Below are 12,800 nucleotides of genomic sequence, written 5' to 3' on the forward strand. Positions count from 1 at the left end.
TCTTGCCTTAATATATTCCTAAGTACATTTTATCTATATTTTAAATATGTACAATTAATAGAAAAATATTTATGAATAAAAAACCCTTAGATAGGTTGAGTTTGTCACCTCTGAATTATAATGTTGTGTTTATATATTATCACCCTCAACTAAAATTTGGAATGAGATTAGTGGCAGATCGAAAGGTTGGTTACGGCTTCACCTGAACTCAATAATTTTTGTTCAAATCTTATTTAGTATATATTAAAAAATTTATTAAATATTTATATATTTTTTAAGGTTAACCCAGTTATTATTTAATATTAACTTGAAGTTGTTGAGAAATGTAAGAACTATAAACTTTAAATTTTAGATTAGCCTTTGGCAAGATTATTTTTACGTCATAAGTAATTTTAAGCACACGAGATGTTTTCTAAAATTATATATATACTATTTTTTCAAAATCGCTGCCATTTTTTTTTTTTTTTTTTTTTTTTGCTATTTATATTTATAAGATTTGTAGAAAAACGTTGCTGCATTTTTTTTTAGAATATTTATAATTACATGGCAGTATATCTTATAGTAAAATTAACTTTACTTAAACTAGCATATTTTTCGAAAATCATTTGTATCATGTTTAGTCGAAATTTCAATTTTTCGCCAGATGTGTTTAAAAAAGTTGGCAAAACTTCATTTTTAGGGCCTTGATAAATTTATAGGTAATATTTATTTTGTTTAAACTTGCAGAATTTCTAGAATGCATTTTTTTCAGCTATATTTGTAATAAGCTTGATCAAACTCCATATCTTTTACTCCCTCCGTTCCAAAATAAGTGCCGCTTTAGAGTGTGTTCGGTATGGAGGAAAATGTTTTCGACGGAAAATGAGTTTTTGGAAAATAAGTGAATGTTTACTTATTTTCTCATGTTCGGTTGGATAGTGAAAAATAAGTGAATTTGTTACTTATTTTCTCATGTTCAGTTCGTTGGTAGAAAATATTCCCCACTAACCCCACCCCAACCCACCACCCGATATGACACCAACTCCCATAACTACCCCACCCCCACCACCCACCACCCACCCCTAGCACTTACCCTCCACCACCCTCGGACGCACTTCATCTTCACCCACCCTACCTCGCACCATCATCCACCCCAACCCCACGCTACACCACCGGTCCTTCTAACCCTCTCACCCACCCACTCCCCTCTCTATTTCATATATTTTATTTTACTTTTATAAAAAATGAGAAATTTTTTCACCACCATCCACTCCCACGCCCCAACTACAACCCACTGATCCCACACCAAATTTAACAAGGCCAACTTTCCATTTTTATATAGAAAAAAAATTATAAAGGTAAAATTAAATATGAAGTAAAAAATTCGGGAGGGGGGGAGCAAGGTTGGGGGTGTAGAAAATCAAAAAAAAAAAAAAAACTTTCAAACAAAAAAAAAAACTCAAAGGGAGGTTGGTGGTGTAATAAATTTAAAAAAAAAATTAAGGGTCGGGGGGGGGGGGGGGGGGGGGGGGGGAGGAGCGGAGTGGGTGGTGTAAAAAACCAATAAAAGAAAAACGTTTTAAATTTTTTTGAAGGGGGCTGGGAGCGGGGTGTAGAGAACCAAAACAATAAATTTAAATTAATTTTTTTTTTTGGGGTGGAGGGCGGGGTGTGTGGGATTGGGGAGTAGTTGGGGTTTATTGGTTGGGGGTGGTAGGGTGATTAGTGAAATGTCACTTGTGGACTTGTTTTCTCTACTTTGATTAGGAAAGTCATTTTTTTCATTTTTAAGGAACTTGCTTCCTAAAATAAATGTTTTCCAAAAACTTTTACCAAACGAACGTGAGAAAACTAGAAAATATTTTCCTCCCTACGGAGCACACCCTTAGCTTAAAAAATTTGTTCCAAAATACGAATAAATGAATTCAACACAAAAGTTAACATGTGTTTCAAATTATGCCCTCAAACTGTCTTGCTTTCTCTTTTGATCTGTCCAAAAGAAAGCTATATTTAGTAAATTTTTCAATTTCAACATTCTACGTGGTAAGTTTAAGACCACAAGATTTAAAGAACTATACACATCTTTAATTTAAGACGATAAAATTTAAAAGTTTTTCTTTATTTTTTTAAATTTCATGTCCAATCAACCTAAAACACTTAAATTGGAACGAAGAAAGTACCTTATATTTATTACTTTTATTAATGATTGTGAAAAGAGCAAAAGCAATACTTATTTTGGGACTGAGGAGGAGGTAGTATCAATCTTCTGTTACTTCCATTTTTCACATTGAGGGAGTACTTATAGGTGTTTTTGTATTTACGTGTTTTTACTTTTTAGTTATTTTACTTATATACTTGGAGGAAATGGGGCAAAAGTATGCTGGCCTTTCCCCACTCAAAAACATTATTGTCTTATATATTCATCTCTCTATTCTTTATTAAGATGGAGGGCATATATATGAGGAAAAAATAAAATCAAACATGATAAGGTAAGTCCAAAACCAAGTTCTTTCACGATAAGGTTGCAAATTCTGGACTGCAACAGCAAGCAAGAAACAAAGAAAGATGGCATTAATTCAACTGAACCAACTACAATCCTCCCTTTTAAAGTACAACAACAAACAGTTCAAAATTCCATCACAACGCTCAACAATTCTGAGAATTAATGCAGTTTCCATCAACGGACAACAGCTAATACAGTCCGGTAAAGTCCGTCCCATATTACCAAAAGAAGCAGGTATTGTTAAAGTATGTGACCATCTCATCAAAAATCTTAAGCACGCTTTTATTATTCAATTATATATTCTCAACACGCCCCCTCAAGTGTGGGCCTGAGATTCGTTCCTAGAACCACTACTTGTTCTACTACCATGTCGAAGTGTGCGACCATCTCATCTAAAACCTTAAGCTATTAGAGAGAGCACATTTTTCCTACTATTTAATTATATTCTCAACACGCCCCCTTAAGTGCGTGCAAGCCTGAGATTCGATCCTAGAACCTCTATCTGTACTAATACCGTGTTGAAGTGTGTGACAGCTCATTTAAAACCTTAAGTTGTTAGGAAGAGCACACCTTTACTATTTAATTATATTCTGAACAGGTACAGCCATGGTAGATGAAGGGTATATCTTGCTGGACATTAGGCCAGAATGGGAGAGAGAAAAGGCATGTGTTAAAGGTTCATTACATGTGCCACTTTTTTTAAAGGACATGGATAATAGCCTCATTACTCTGTTGAAGAAGTGGGTGCATTTTGGTTATATTGGAGCTTGGACTGGACAGAATTTCACTATGATCAATGATGAATTTGTTAAGCAAGTTGAGCAGAAGATTCCTGATAAGGATAATGCTAAGGTTCTTGTGGCTTGTGGTGAAGGACTAAGGTTAGTAATGTAATTAATCAAGCTGTTGCTTTCTAGATTTATCGTCCGCTGACCACTTTTAATCACTATCTCTAAACTAGTCATTCTCGTGGAGTTTTCAATTCGTCCATAACATTATTTTCCAATTACAAGTGTTGAAAAGTGACTATTTGTGATTTTTATCCGTTGCTTGTGAATGTATATAGGCCCATAATCCAAAGCAATTCAGGTTTTAAATTGCCAAATACCCACTTTTAACACCTAATATCAAACACTAGCCATTATTTTAAATGCTATTAGAACATTTAATAACCTTTTTGACAAGGAAAACCTTTTTGAACAAAAATACTCCTAACTAAAACATGGAACAACTCCAGCAAATGGTGCTGGAATTCGAAGTTTTGACAAATTGAACTCCATGAACGATTCCTATAGTTCAAGTTTTTGCAATTCAAGTGTGAAAAACTGTTGGAGTTTCAAACTCCAGGAACGACGTCATATTATCAACTCTTTTCCTCTAAGTTTTGTACACGATATAATGTAAGTATGCCCCATACTCTAATTACAGAGACCTACAAGTTCTGCTAATGTGCATTAGTTTCAGATATATGTTGAACAATTGTGAACTTTATGGCTGCATCTGTAGGTCTTGTGAAAATTAAAGTTAATTTTTTTAGAAGAACAAAAATATCATCGATATTTAGAAGAGTTTCTAGAAAGTTATAATGTAATATCTTTGATATATATTGTATTTAGGAAATGTTTAGAAATTCTAGACACTTAGACATTTATAGTAGAGGATAGAAATATCTAGATATTCTTAGTGCTAGAAGATAGAGATAATTAAATTTTTCTTATGGATGTATCTAGAAGTATTTCTAGTCAACCCAACATAACCCAATTATAAGTCATTCAAGCCAATTCAAGAGTGTCTTCTTCCATTACAAAGTTCTCCTTTCCAAAGCTTCCTCTTCTTTAGTTAAATCTTCCGATCTTAGTTAACGGTCTTGGGCTAGCAGAAGGTTTCCCCGATTTACTTTTCTTCTGCTATATTTCTCTACATGGTATCAGAGTCATAGCCGTGGTTGGCTTTTGGATTTTATTTCAAGATCGGGTTAGTAGTAGATTCAACTGGTTTCTCTAAATGGATTTGAGCGGCCGTGTTAATGGACTGGGGATAGAGTTGTTGAATCAGTCCAATTACAAGGTATGAAAGACATGTATGGAGTCAAAACTTGTGGGAGAGGATTTGTGGGATGTTGTTAATGGTAGTTACACAAGTCCTCCTACTGACGGACCGGAAAATAGCAACGCATTCAAGAAATGGAAGCAGATTAATGCGAAGGCGGAGTTCATCCTAAATAGGTCCATCTCGCACAACTTGTTTGATCATATTATAAGGTGCAAATCAGCTCATGAAATTTGGAGGACCTTTGATCGTTTGTTCAATAAGAAGGATGAAGCGATGCTACAGATCTTGGAGAATGAATTGGCTAACACCATTCAAGGTAATCTTTCTACTGCCGAATATTTTTTGAAGATTAAGAACTTATGTTCAGAGATCTCATTATTAAATCCGAATGAGGCTATATCTGAAGCACGAATGAGAAGAATTATCATTTGTGGTTTGAAGAAAGAATATATTCCTTCTGTTACATAAATCAAGGATGGGCTCAACAACCATCCTTGGAGGAGTTTGAAAATTTGTTGTCATCACAGGAGCTACTAGCCAAACAGATGGCTAGTATGTCTATCAAAGAAGGGGAAGGAAATGCTCTTGTTACTAACAAGAGGAATTTTAAAGAAATACAAGAGCGAAGTGACTCAAGAGATATGGCACATTCTCAATTCCATGAGGGTTCAAGCTTGAAAAGACAGAAGGAGGATTCTTCTAATCATTATGGTAAGAAGTCTATTAAATGTTACCGATGTGGTGAAGTAGGACACATAAAAAGATTTTGCCGAGCCAAAGAAAGCAACATGGCTCAAACCGATAAAGTTGTTGAAGAAGAAGAAGACTGGGGAAGGTAATTCGTAGCTGAGACTCGAGCAGTAGATGCCTTAGCTTCCCTCAATTTCGAAAATGACTGGCTCGTGAATTCAGGAGATAATACAATCTATTACGTGGAGAAAGAACGCATTGGTGTCATCAACAAAAAGCAAAAAGATTCTGAAGACGCTCAGACTGGTGATGTGGTAGCTGTTATCGAGGAAATCAACGAAGCACATCCTGAAATTGGAAATAAAAATCTAGACGTAGAGGATGTTGAAGTAGATCCTGAGCAGGAAGTTTTTGAAACTATATATGACAATGGTGACCATTCTGGAGAAAGCATTGAGGAAGTTGTAGTGGAAGTTGAAGTCTCTGGTCAATCATCTGTCATGAAGTCTCTGGTCAATCATCTATCATATCAGAGTCTCAGATCAAATACTGAAAGCAGATGGAGAAGCCGACGGTCAAATAAATGAAGAGATTGACCTTGAAGGCTCAATTTCATATGAAGATACAAACGGTATGATTTTTGGAATCTCTAAAGCTGCCAAACAATTTATTGAGGAGCTGGAAAGGGAATCTAGTGGTGGATCTTATGCTAGTATTGAGGCTTCGAAAGAAATTCATGGTCAGATCGTCACTACTCAGGTGCTTCTCCATTTAAAACAATTGTTAAGGAGCTAAGAGAAAGGGGGAGTCTGAAAACTCAAGAATGTGAAACTCAGCATGAAGATGATTCACGTGGTTCGCAAAGGCCAAAAAGAAATATTGTCAAGTCTGGCCGCTACAGAGAATTTTATCAAGATGTATTCATGTTTCTTTGGAGACCCAATTATTAGCGGAAAACCATCATCATTTGAAGAAGGAAGCAATGTCGGGAAAATATTGTTGCGATCTTCACCATGACACGCTCAAAAGCTTCGTCTGAGTTCTTCCACGACAAGTTCGGGATAGCTTCCAAAAAAATTACTTTAAGAGGAAGTGTGAAAAATTAAAGTTAATTTTTTTGGAAGAACAAAAATATCATCGATATTTAGAAGAGTTTCTAGAAAGTTATAATGTAATATCTTTAATATATATTGTATTTAGGAAATGTCTAGAAATTCTAGACACTTAGATATTTATAATAGAGGATGAAAATATCTAGATATTCTAAGTCGTGCTAGAAGATAGAGATAATTAAATTTTTCTTATGGATGTATCTAGAAGTATTTCTAGAATCATCCCTACACAAGTATAAAGAGGGGTGGCCTTAATCATTAGTAATCAACCCAATTGTAAGTCATTCAAGCCAATTCAAGAGAATCTTCTTCCATTACAAAGTTCTCCTTTCCAAAGCTTCTTCTTATGTAGTTGAATCTTCCAATTTTAGTTAACGGTCTTGGGCTAGCAGAAGGTTTCCCCAATTTACTTTTCTTCTGCTATATTTCTCTACAGGTCTTTGATGGCTATTTCGAAGTTACATGAGGGAGAATACAAGAATTTGGCATGGTTAGCTGGTGGATTTAATCGTGCTTCTGATAGCGATTTTCCAGCAGTAGAAGGGCCTGAAAAGTTACAATATGCCACTATCGGAGGTGCGTCATATTACTTCCTTCAATTGCTTATACTACTACAAGCTGTGGGGAAGGAAAGTTGATAAGATTGTCCATAATGGTGTATTATCTTTAGCAGATATTGTATATTGAATTAGCAGTTGAAGCTTAGGCTATATGAATTGAAGTGTTCATCATTTTGTTTGTCTTCTTTTTGTTTAATAACACAAGATTGTTGGTCCTCCCTATCATACACTTCCTGAAATCAATTATTAGGTAATGCCAGCACAAGAAATGCAAAAGTTCTGTAATTTCAAGTTCATCAGTAGAATGGTTTTTTATCCTCTATGCTCAGGAGATCATCAGTGATTCCCCACTTACCTGGTGTGACTTAAAACCCCGACCAACTTTTAGAAATGGACGCGTCTGGCCAACTAAGCAATCCTCACTCTTTCATAATAAAAACTCCAACTTTAAGATATGGTTAGTCTGACAAATGACTTATAACATCGATTATATATTTTGATTATACAATGAGCGGTGCAATTTTCTAGTCGATACCTGAAACTTTTTATTATACAAAGTCAAACCGCATAAGTAGTTTAACAGAGGGATATTTGTCTCCCTTTTCATCGTAAATAGGCACAGCTCGAATTCCTGTTCTGAGCTCTGAAACAGGAATGCAAGTTTGTCCACCAAAATCATCGCTCTCTGACATATCATATTCATGAACTTCTACCCGAAGCAATGCGATCTCCGGAACTGTCAATGGGAACTCAAATTCATCACCCCATGTCGGTATCCAGTTGTCCTCTATCGGCCTGGTTTTCTTAACTATTGAATCTGCAGGGACTCCAGCAATACCAATCTGCATTACATGGGAACAGAATTTGAAAAAAAAACAAACAAAAACAAATCCATCTTAAACCAAAAATCAAATGCAAATACATTAGGCCAACCTTGACGTAGAAGTCTGGTGGAGAATATACATCAAAGTGTGTGCGTTTAAAGTCCAAATGCCAACCACTTCCCATGTATATTTTCACCTGAAAATTAAAAGAATGCAAAAGTTTATTACATATTCTTTTGTAAGTGCAGAGAATTCACATATCTCAAATAAAGATGATTTGCTCAACCTTCAGGGTAGTTTTCACTGATAAAAGCCTTTTAGGATCATGGACCTCATTATTTGGGCCAGATTTTAATAGAAGCTCTGGTTTTTTGACATAACCACAGCCACCATTTGCTCTAAACATCCCTTGCATTAACCACAAAGGCCTTCCATGTCTCTGGTGATAGAAGACAATCGCATTATACATTAGAAGGACAGATGTAAAAATACAAACTTGCAGCACTAAAATATTGATGTTGTATTGAGAATAAAGGACCAAAAAAACTTATTGGAACCTGCATGTTGAATGCAACCATCTGAGCTCCATGCATCCATCCTATTAGCGGATTGTAATTGGAAGAGTCGACTCGTATACCTTTTGGATATACCCTCAGCAAATTTCTCTGAGTAAACCTTTACGGAGAAATTCGACAGTGCATAATGTTGAAAGGAAAAGTAGTCAGTTCCGAGAAAGGTTTTCTTGAACAAATAACAACATCCACGCTTAAAGGCATCAGTAGTTTCTGTTCCAACCAAATTTTCAAAAGTAAAGCAGAATTTGACCACCAAAATTCAGAAATATGTATTATAGTTAATGTGAGGTTTAAATTTGTCTTTGCAGAAGGAGCATATCATATCATAGACAATCATGCATTCGTAGACACAACGTTGACAAGAATAACTAAACTATGATAAAGATTGCAATCATTGCCTTGTGAGTATGCCTTCACCTGATTAAATCTTTCCCATGATTGAGGGAAACATTTATGAGCTTTTCTTCATTCAAGCTAATCCGTTTCACCTTAATAGGATCCACGGTTAGCCACTCCCTTGTTGGACCTTTTGATTTCCCTGCTTGGAAAGCAATCAAGTGTTTATACTCGGGAGCTGTATTCTGCTGTATATTAGGGTTCTCATGATGAGAATCGGCTTCCTCATCTTGACATTCTCCATTCTTTTCATTCTGCAAAGTGGTTTAATTTAGTCTAAATAGGAAATTTGACTCAGTTTCCTTAGTATTTTTTTTATACAAAAACAACTTATATGATGATCACCTCATTTAAAGCCATCATTTTTTGTGAAAGATCAGAAAGTTCTGCTCCCCATGCTTTTTCCTCTGACGAGTTCTTCCCCTTCTGAGAACCACTATCTTTCACGTTTGGTTTCTTAGTTTCAAGATATTCTTTTGGTGGTTTAGTTGAGATGATAATCCGCCCCTTCAAAGATTCTGGAGAAGGGAATTCTGACAAGCATTCTGCCCCACAGGTAAACAGTACATCTCCAAATATTTGAGTGACCATCTATAGATGAACTTAAATTTCGGTTAATCGGACAACAAAATTTTGAACCATGAGACATGATCTTAATGATCGATGGTAGGAATAAGCTTACATACCTCAGCTACTTTAGCCTGAAGATCAGGAGTGAGGTGATCTTCTAGAGTTAAAATTACAGGATATTCAGATGCCACAAATGCATACTCCTTTATTGATTTCAAGCATTGGATAAGTTCCACTGGAGGTGTTAATGTCCTGCATTTTCAAAACATTTCGATAAAAGATAGAGTTGGAAAGAGAAAAAATGTATCAAGGCTAGTCCATAGGTACTTCTTTAGTGTAACATGTTGAATTATCTAACCATCTCATCTAAAAGTTTAAGCTATCGAAGAGAACACACTTTTCTTTACTTAATTATATCTTCAACGCGTCCTCTCACGTGTAGATCTAGTTCCTTTTCATGGCCAAGCACGTGAGAATTTCTTTTTGATAATGGGGGCAGTGAGACTTAAACTCAAGACTAGTGTCTGTTCTGATACCATATTTAATTGTGTGACCATCTCGTCTTACCACCCTTCTTTTTTAACAGATTGTTGAACAATGAACACTCTTTGAGCATATGAGAAAATAATATACACTCCAAATCTAAGTTTGCAAATATGCGAGGGGAAAGTAAAGCATTACCCTCCATGAAGGATATCCACATTGTCTTTCGAAGAATTTGGCCACATGTCTAATTCAACAACTCGGACACCTCGTTGGAGTGCCTTTATTATAGGCACGTCGCTGCAATCACTGTTGAGTTGATTCCCAGTGAGATAGGTATTGTGACTGGTGTAAATGAAATAGTGAGACAAAGGAGCAGTCATGTCATGTTGCACCTGGAATGCAACAAAATGGAATTATTAATAGTCATCATGATGAGATCAAATTAGTTGGAGAAAGAACATATGCATCATAGTAAAAATCAAATTGCAAGAAAAAACAGAAAGATCAGAATGTCTTCCCAATAACCAATTTCTAGATTTGCTGCTATTTCTTCTGTAGTACTCTTAAACAGTTACTCACTCCGGATAAAAAAGAGTTCACTTTAGCCATTTGCACATGCTTAAAACTACTCACTCCAAGAAAAAAAATTGTAAATTGATTAAACTACCCCTAATTAAATAGGCATTAAGATTTGATCACGTAACACTGGAAAGGGTAAATCTGGAATGATTTAATAAAGGTACATTTTTTTGACCCAAAACTTTTTTTTATCCGGAGGGAGTAGTAATTTACTACTTTTTCTTCTAAAAGACAGGAGACAATTGATTGCATATAAAAATAAAGATTTGACCAAAGTATTTAAAACTGCAAATAAAGACAAATAAAAAGTAAACTTTTATCTCCTTTCCTATTATATGATAATACTAGTACAACTACTAGTCAACAAAGAGCAATATAATGTACTAACTTACAGCACCAAATCAAATCAAATTCTGTTTTTTGGCTTTGTGCAAAGAGAACAACAACCAATATAAAAATGACTTTGAGATTTCTGCAACATAAATATAAATATATCAAGAAAAACAATAAGTTAAAGAGTACTATACTATTTTATACCTTTTTGTCCGGAGAGACAGACACGTTAGCATCACTAAAGAGGTAACGAAAGAATCCATCAAGAGTGAGACCCTTTTTATGGAAAACAATATTAAGATGTTCATGAACAACTTTGAGTGCTGATTCGAATAGAGATTCAGCTTCTTCTTTTGTAATATTTTCTTCACCTTGCACTTCTTTCAAGAATTTGTATAAATGTTCTGCTGTCATGATGTTATTTTCTGAATATCTACCAAACAAATCCTTGATCTCATCAGGTGCCTCAGCTTCTTTTAGCTTGAATTTCCTTTGGAAACAGCATATTCTGTATGTTTGTTTAGACATTTCTGTCAACTTTGCTTACAAAGTGAAAGGGAGAGAGAATTGGAAAAGAAATGCAGAGGCCCTCTCTTGTGCCAACTTTTAACTACTTGCTAGTGCTAATATGTCATAGTTGGTAATTGCTGTACTTTTTTGACTATTTAAGTAGAGAGATATTTTTTATGTCGATACCAAAAGAAGAGCCTATTAATCCGAAAAGAAAAAACTCCATATAGCTGGAGAGAAAAAAAACAACTTGTTCAAAGTCACTCACTTGTCGTGCATATGATGTACTAATATTGTCATATTGTGCAATGTGCACTGCCATGAAGTTTGGATTACAGTGGAAACTCCACGACAAATATATCAATTAATTGGATTTTGTATTTTGTATTATTATTCCATCTATTTGAGAACATTATGTTTTCTTTTAAATTACCGGTCAAAGGTTAAAAACCTTTGTGTTTCTTCTCCCAGTACTGCTTGAAGGGCAGAAAGGTGACGTTTCTCCCGAAAAGTGATAGGAAATCCGAAATTTCGTTAAGAATATTTAAAATTTAACTATATAAAGGAATTTTTCACCTATGTATGCTGTAAGATATTTTATATATTCAGTATCATTTTACTATTATGGATGTTAAATTGGTCATCCTTCGCTCTATGTGGCTATAGCACTAAATATATGCATGTTCTCGTCTCAATTTATGTGATACACTTGTCTATTTAGTCTGTTCTAAAAAAAGATACATCTTTGTATTTAGATAAATAATTTAAATTGAAATTTTTCCTTTTACCCTTAATGAAATGATTTACACAAACACGAATATTTATAAATTATTTTTTTATCACAAGTGTCATAAGTCTTCTTTATTTTTTAAATTTTATATCTAATTAAACTGTATCACATAAATTGAAACGGAGAGAGTAATAGATATCCACTGAAAATACTTCTATGCACGAGCCCAAAATAACTTCGCAAAATGAACCTCGGTAACGTGTTACACATTACATGTGAAAATGGTCCTACTTTCTATTTGCAATAATCCAAACCCTCAAGTGCTTTGATGGACACTTGACAAGATTAGTATAAATCAGGGAACAGTTTTATATTCTTCATTGACTTTATATACGTGGTCTTTACTTTTATTTAGTGCCTTTTAAGACAGATTGAACGTACTTTGATGCTATGGCTCACGATGAATAATTTGAAGTCCGGAATGTGTTATGGCTTTGATTTATTATCACTATAGTTGATAAGTCTAAAACATTAGTATGATTAGCATAGTTGCATCTAATATTAGTCATTAATCATCATCAGTAAAAGCTAGCACTCCCTCCGGTTTCAAAAAAGAATACACTTAGCCATTTGTACACCTCTTAAGAAAATACTAATTCCTAGACAAAAATATGTAATTTGACTAAACTACCCCTAATTAAATAGGCATTGAGATTTAATCATATAACACTTCATAGGGGCAAATATGAAAAAACAAAGTTAATTCTTTCTTAATTTGCTAAATGGACTCTTTTTTTATCCAAAAGAAAGGCTAAGTGAATTTTTTTTTTTTTTTTTTATCAAGAGGGAGTATAACAATTTGTCGCAGAAGGTAAGTTAGAATGAGAGAAGCTGCCGGAAA

The 12,800-nt window shown here is 34.6% G+C and overlaps 2 protein-coding genes across 2 annotated transcripts; one reads left to right on the forward strand and one right to left on the reverse strand.

Moving 5' to 3' along the window:
- Nucleotides 1–2,368: 2,368 nt before the first annotated feature.
- Nucleotides 2,369–7,118, forward strand: LOC132606797 (rhodanese-like domain-containing protein 10). The gene is made up of 3 exons (XM_060320427.1): nt 2,369–2,716; nt 3,081–3,363; nt 6,773–7,118. The coding sequence occupies exons 1-3, from the start codon at nt 2,545–2,547 to the stop codon at nt 6,972–6,974; spliced, it is 657 nt and encodes a 218-aa protein (XP_060176410.1). The 5' UTR covers nt 2,369–2,544; the 3' UTR covers nt 6,975–7,118.
- Nucleotides 7,119–7,305: 187 nt separating this feature from the next.
- LOC132606796 (phosphoinositide phospholipase C 2-like) lies at nt 7,306–11,360 on the reverse strand. The gene is made up of 9 exons (XM_060320426.1): nt 10,864–11,360; nt 9,943–10,139; nt 9,378–9,513; nt 9,037–9,282; nt 8,713–8,945; nt 8,278–8,395; nt 8,007–8,159; nt 7,830–7,916; nt 7,306–7,738 (listed from the first exon to the last, which is right to left on the reverse strand). The coding sequence occupies exons 1-9, from the start codon at nt 11,185–11,187 to the stop codon at nt 7,445–7,447; spliced, it is 1,788 nt and encodes a 595-aa protein (XP_060176409.1). The 5' UTR covers nt 11,188–11,360; the 3' UTR covers nt 7,306–7,444.
- Between the last annotated feature and the right edge of the window lie 1,440 nt (nt 11,361–12,800).

This window comes from Lycium barbarum, chromosome 8 (assembly GCF_019175385.1).
Source record: "Lycium barbarum isolate Lr01 chromosome 8, ASM1917538v2, whole genome shotgun sequence".
Classification (NCBI taxonomy): domain Eukaryota; kingdom Viridiplantae; phylum Streptophyta; class Magnoliopsida; order Solanales; family Solanaceae; genus Lycium; species Lycium barbarum.

Bases quoted from the DNA above. Each gene is read 5' to 3' on its own strand.
- LOC132606797 (XM_060320427.1), top strand. From the start codon at position 2,545: ATGGCATTAATTCAACTGAACCAACTACAATCCTCCCTTTTAAAGTAC. The intron at 2,717-3,080 runs GTATTGTTAAAG...TATTCTGAACAG, and splicing joins CATATTACCAAAAGAAGCAG to GTACAGCCATGGTAGATGAA. The intron at 3,364-6,772 runs GTTAGTAATGTA...ATTTCTCTACAG, and splicing joins GCTTGTGGTGAAGGACTAAG to GTCTTTGATGGCTATTTCGA.
- LOC132606796 (XM_060320426.1), bottom strand. From the start codon at position 11,187: ATGTCTAAACAAACATACAGAATATGCTGTTTCCAAAGGAAATTCAAG. The intron at 9,514-9,942 runs GTAATGCTTTAC...TTGAAAATGCAG, and splicing joins GTGGATATCCTTCATGGAGG to GACATTAACACCTCCAGTGG. The intron at 9,283-9,377 runs GTATGTAAGCTT...GTTCATCTATAG, and splicing joins TTCAGGCTAAAGTAGCTGAG to ATGGTCACTCAAATATTTGG.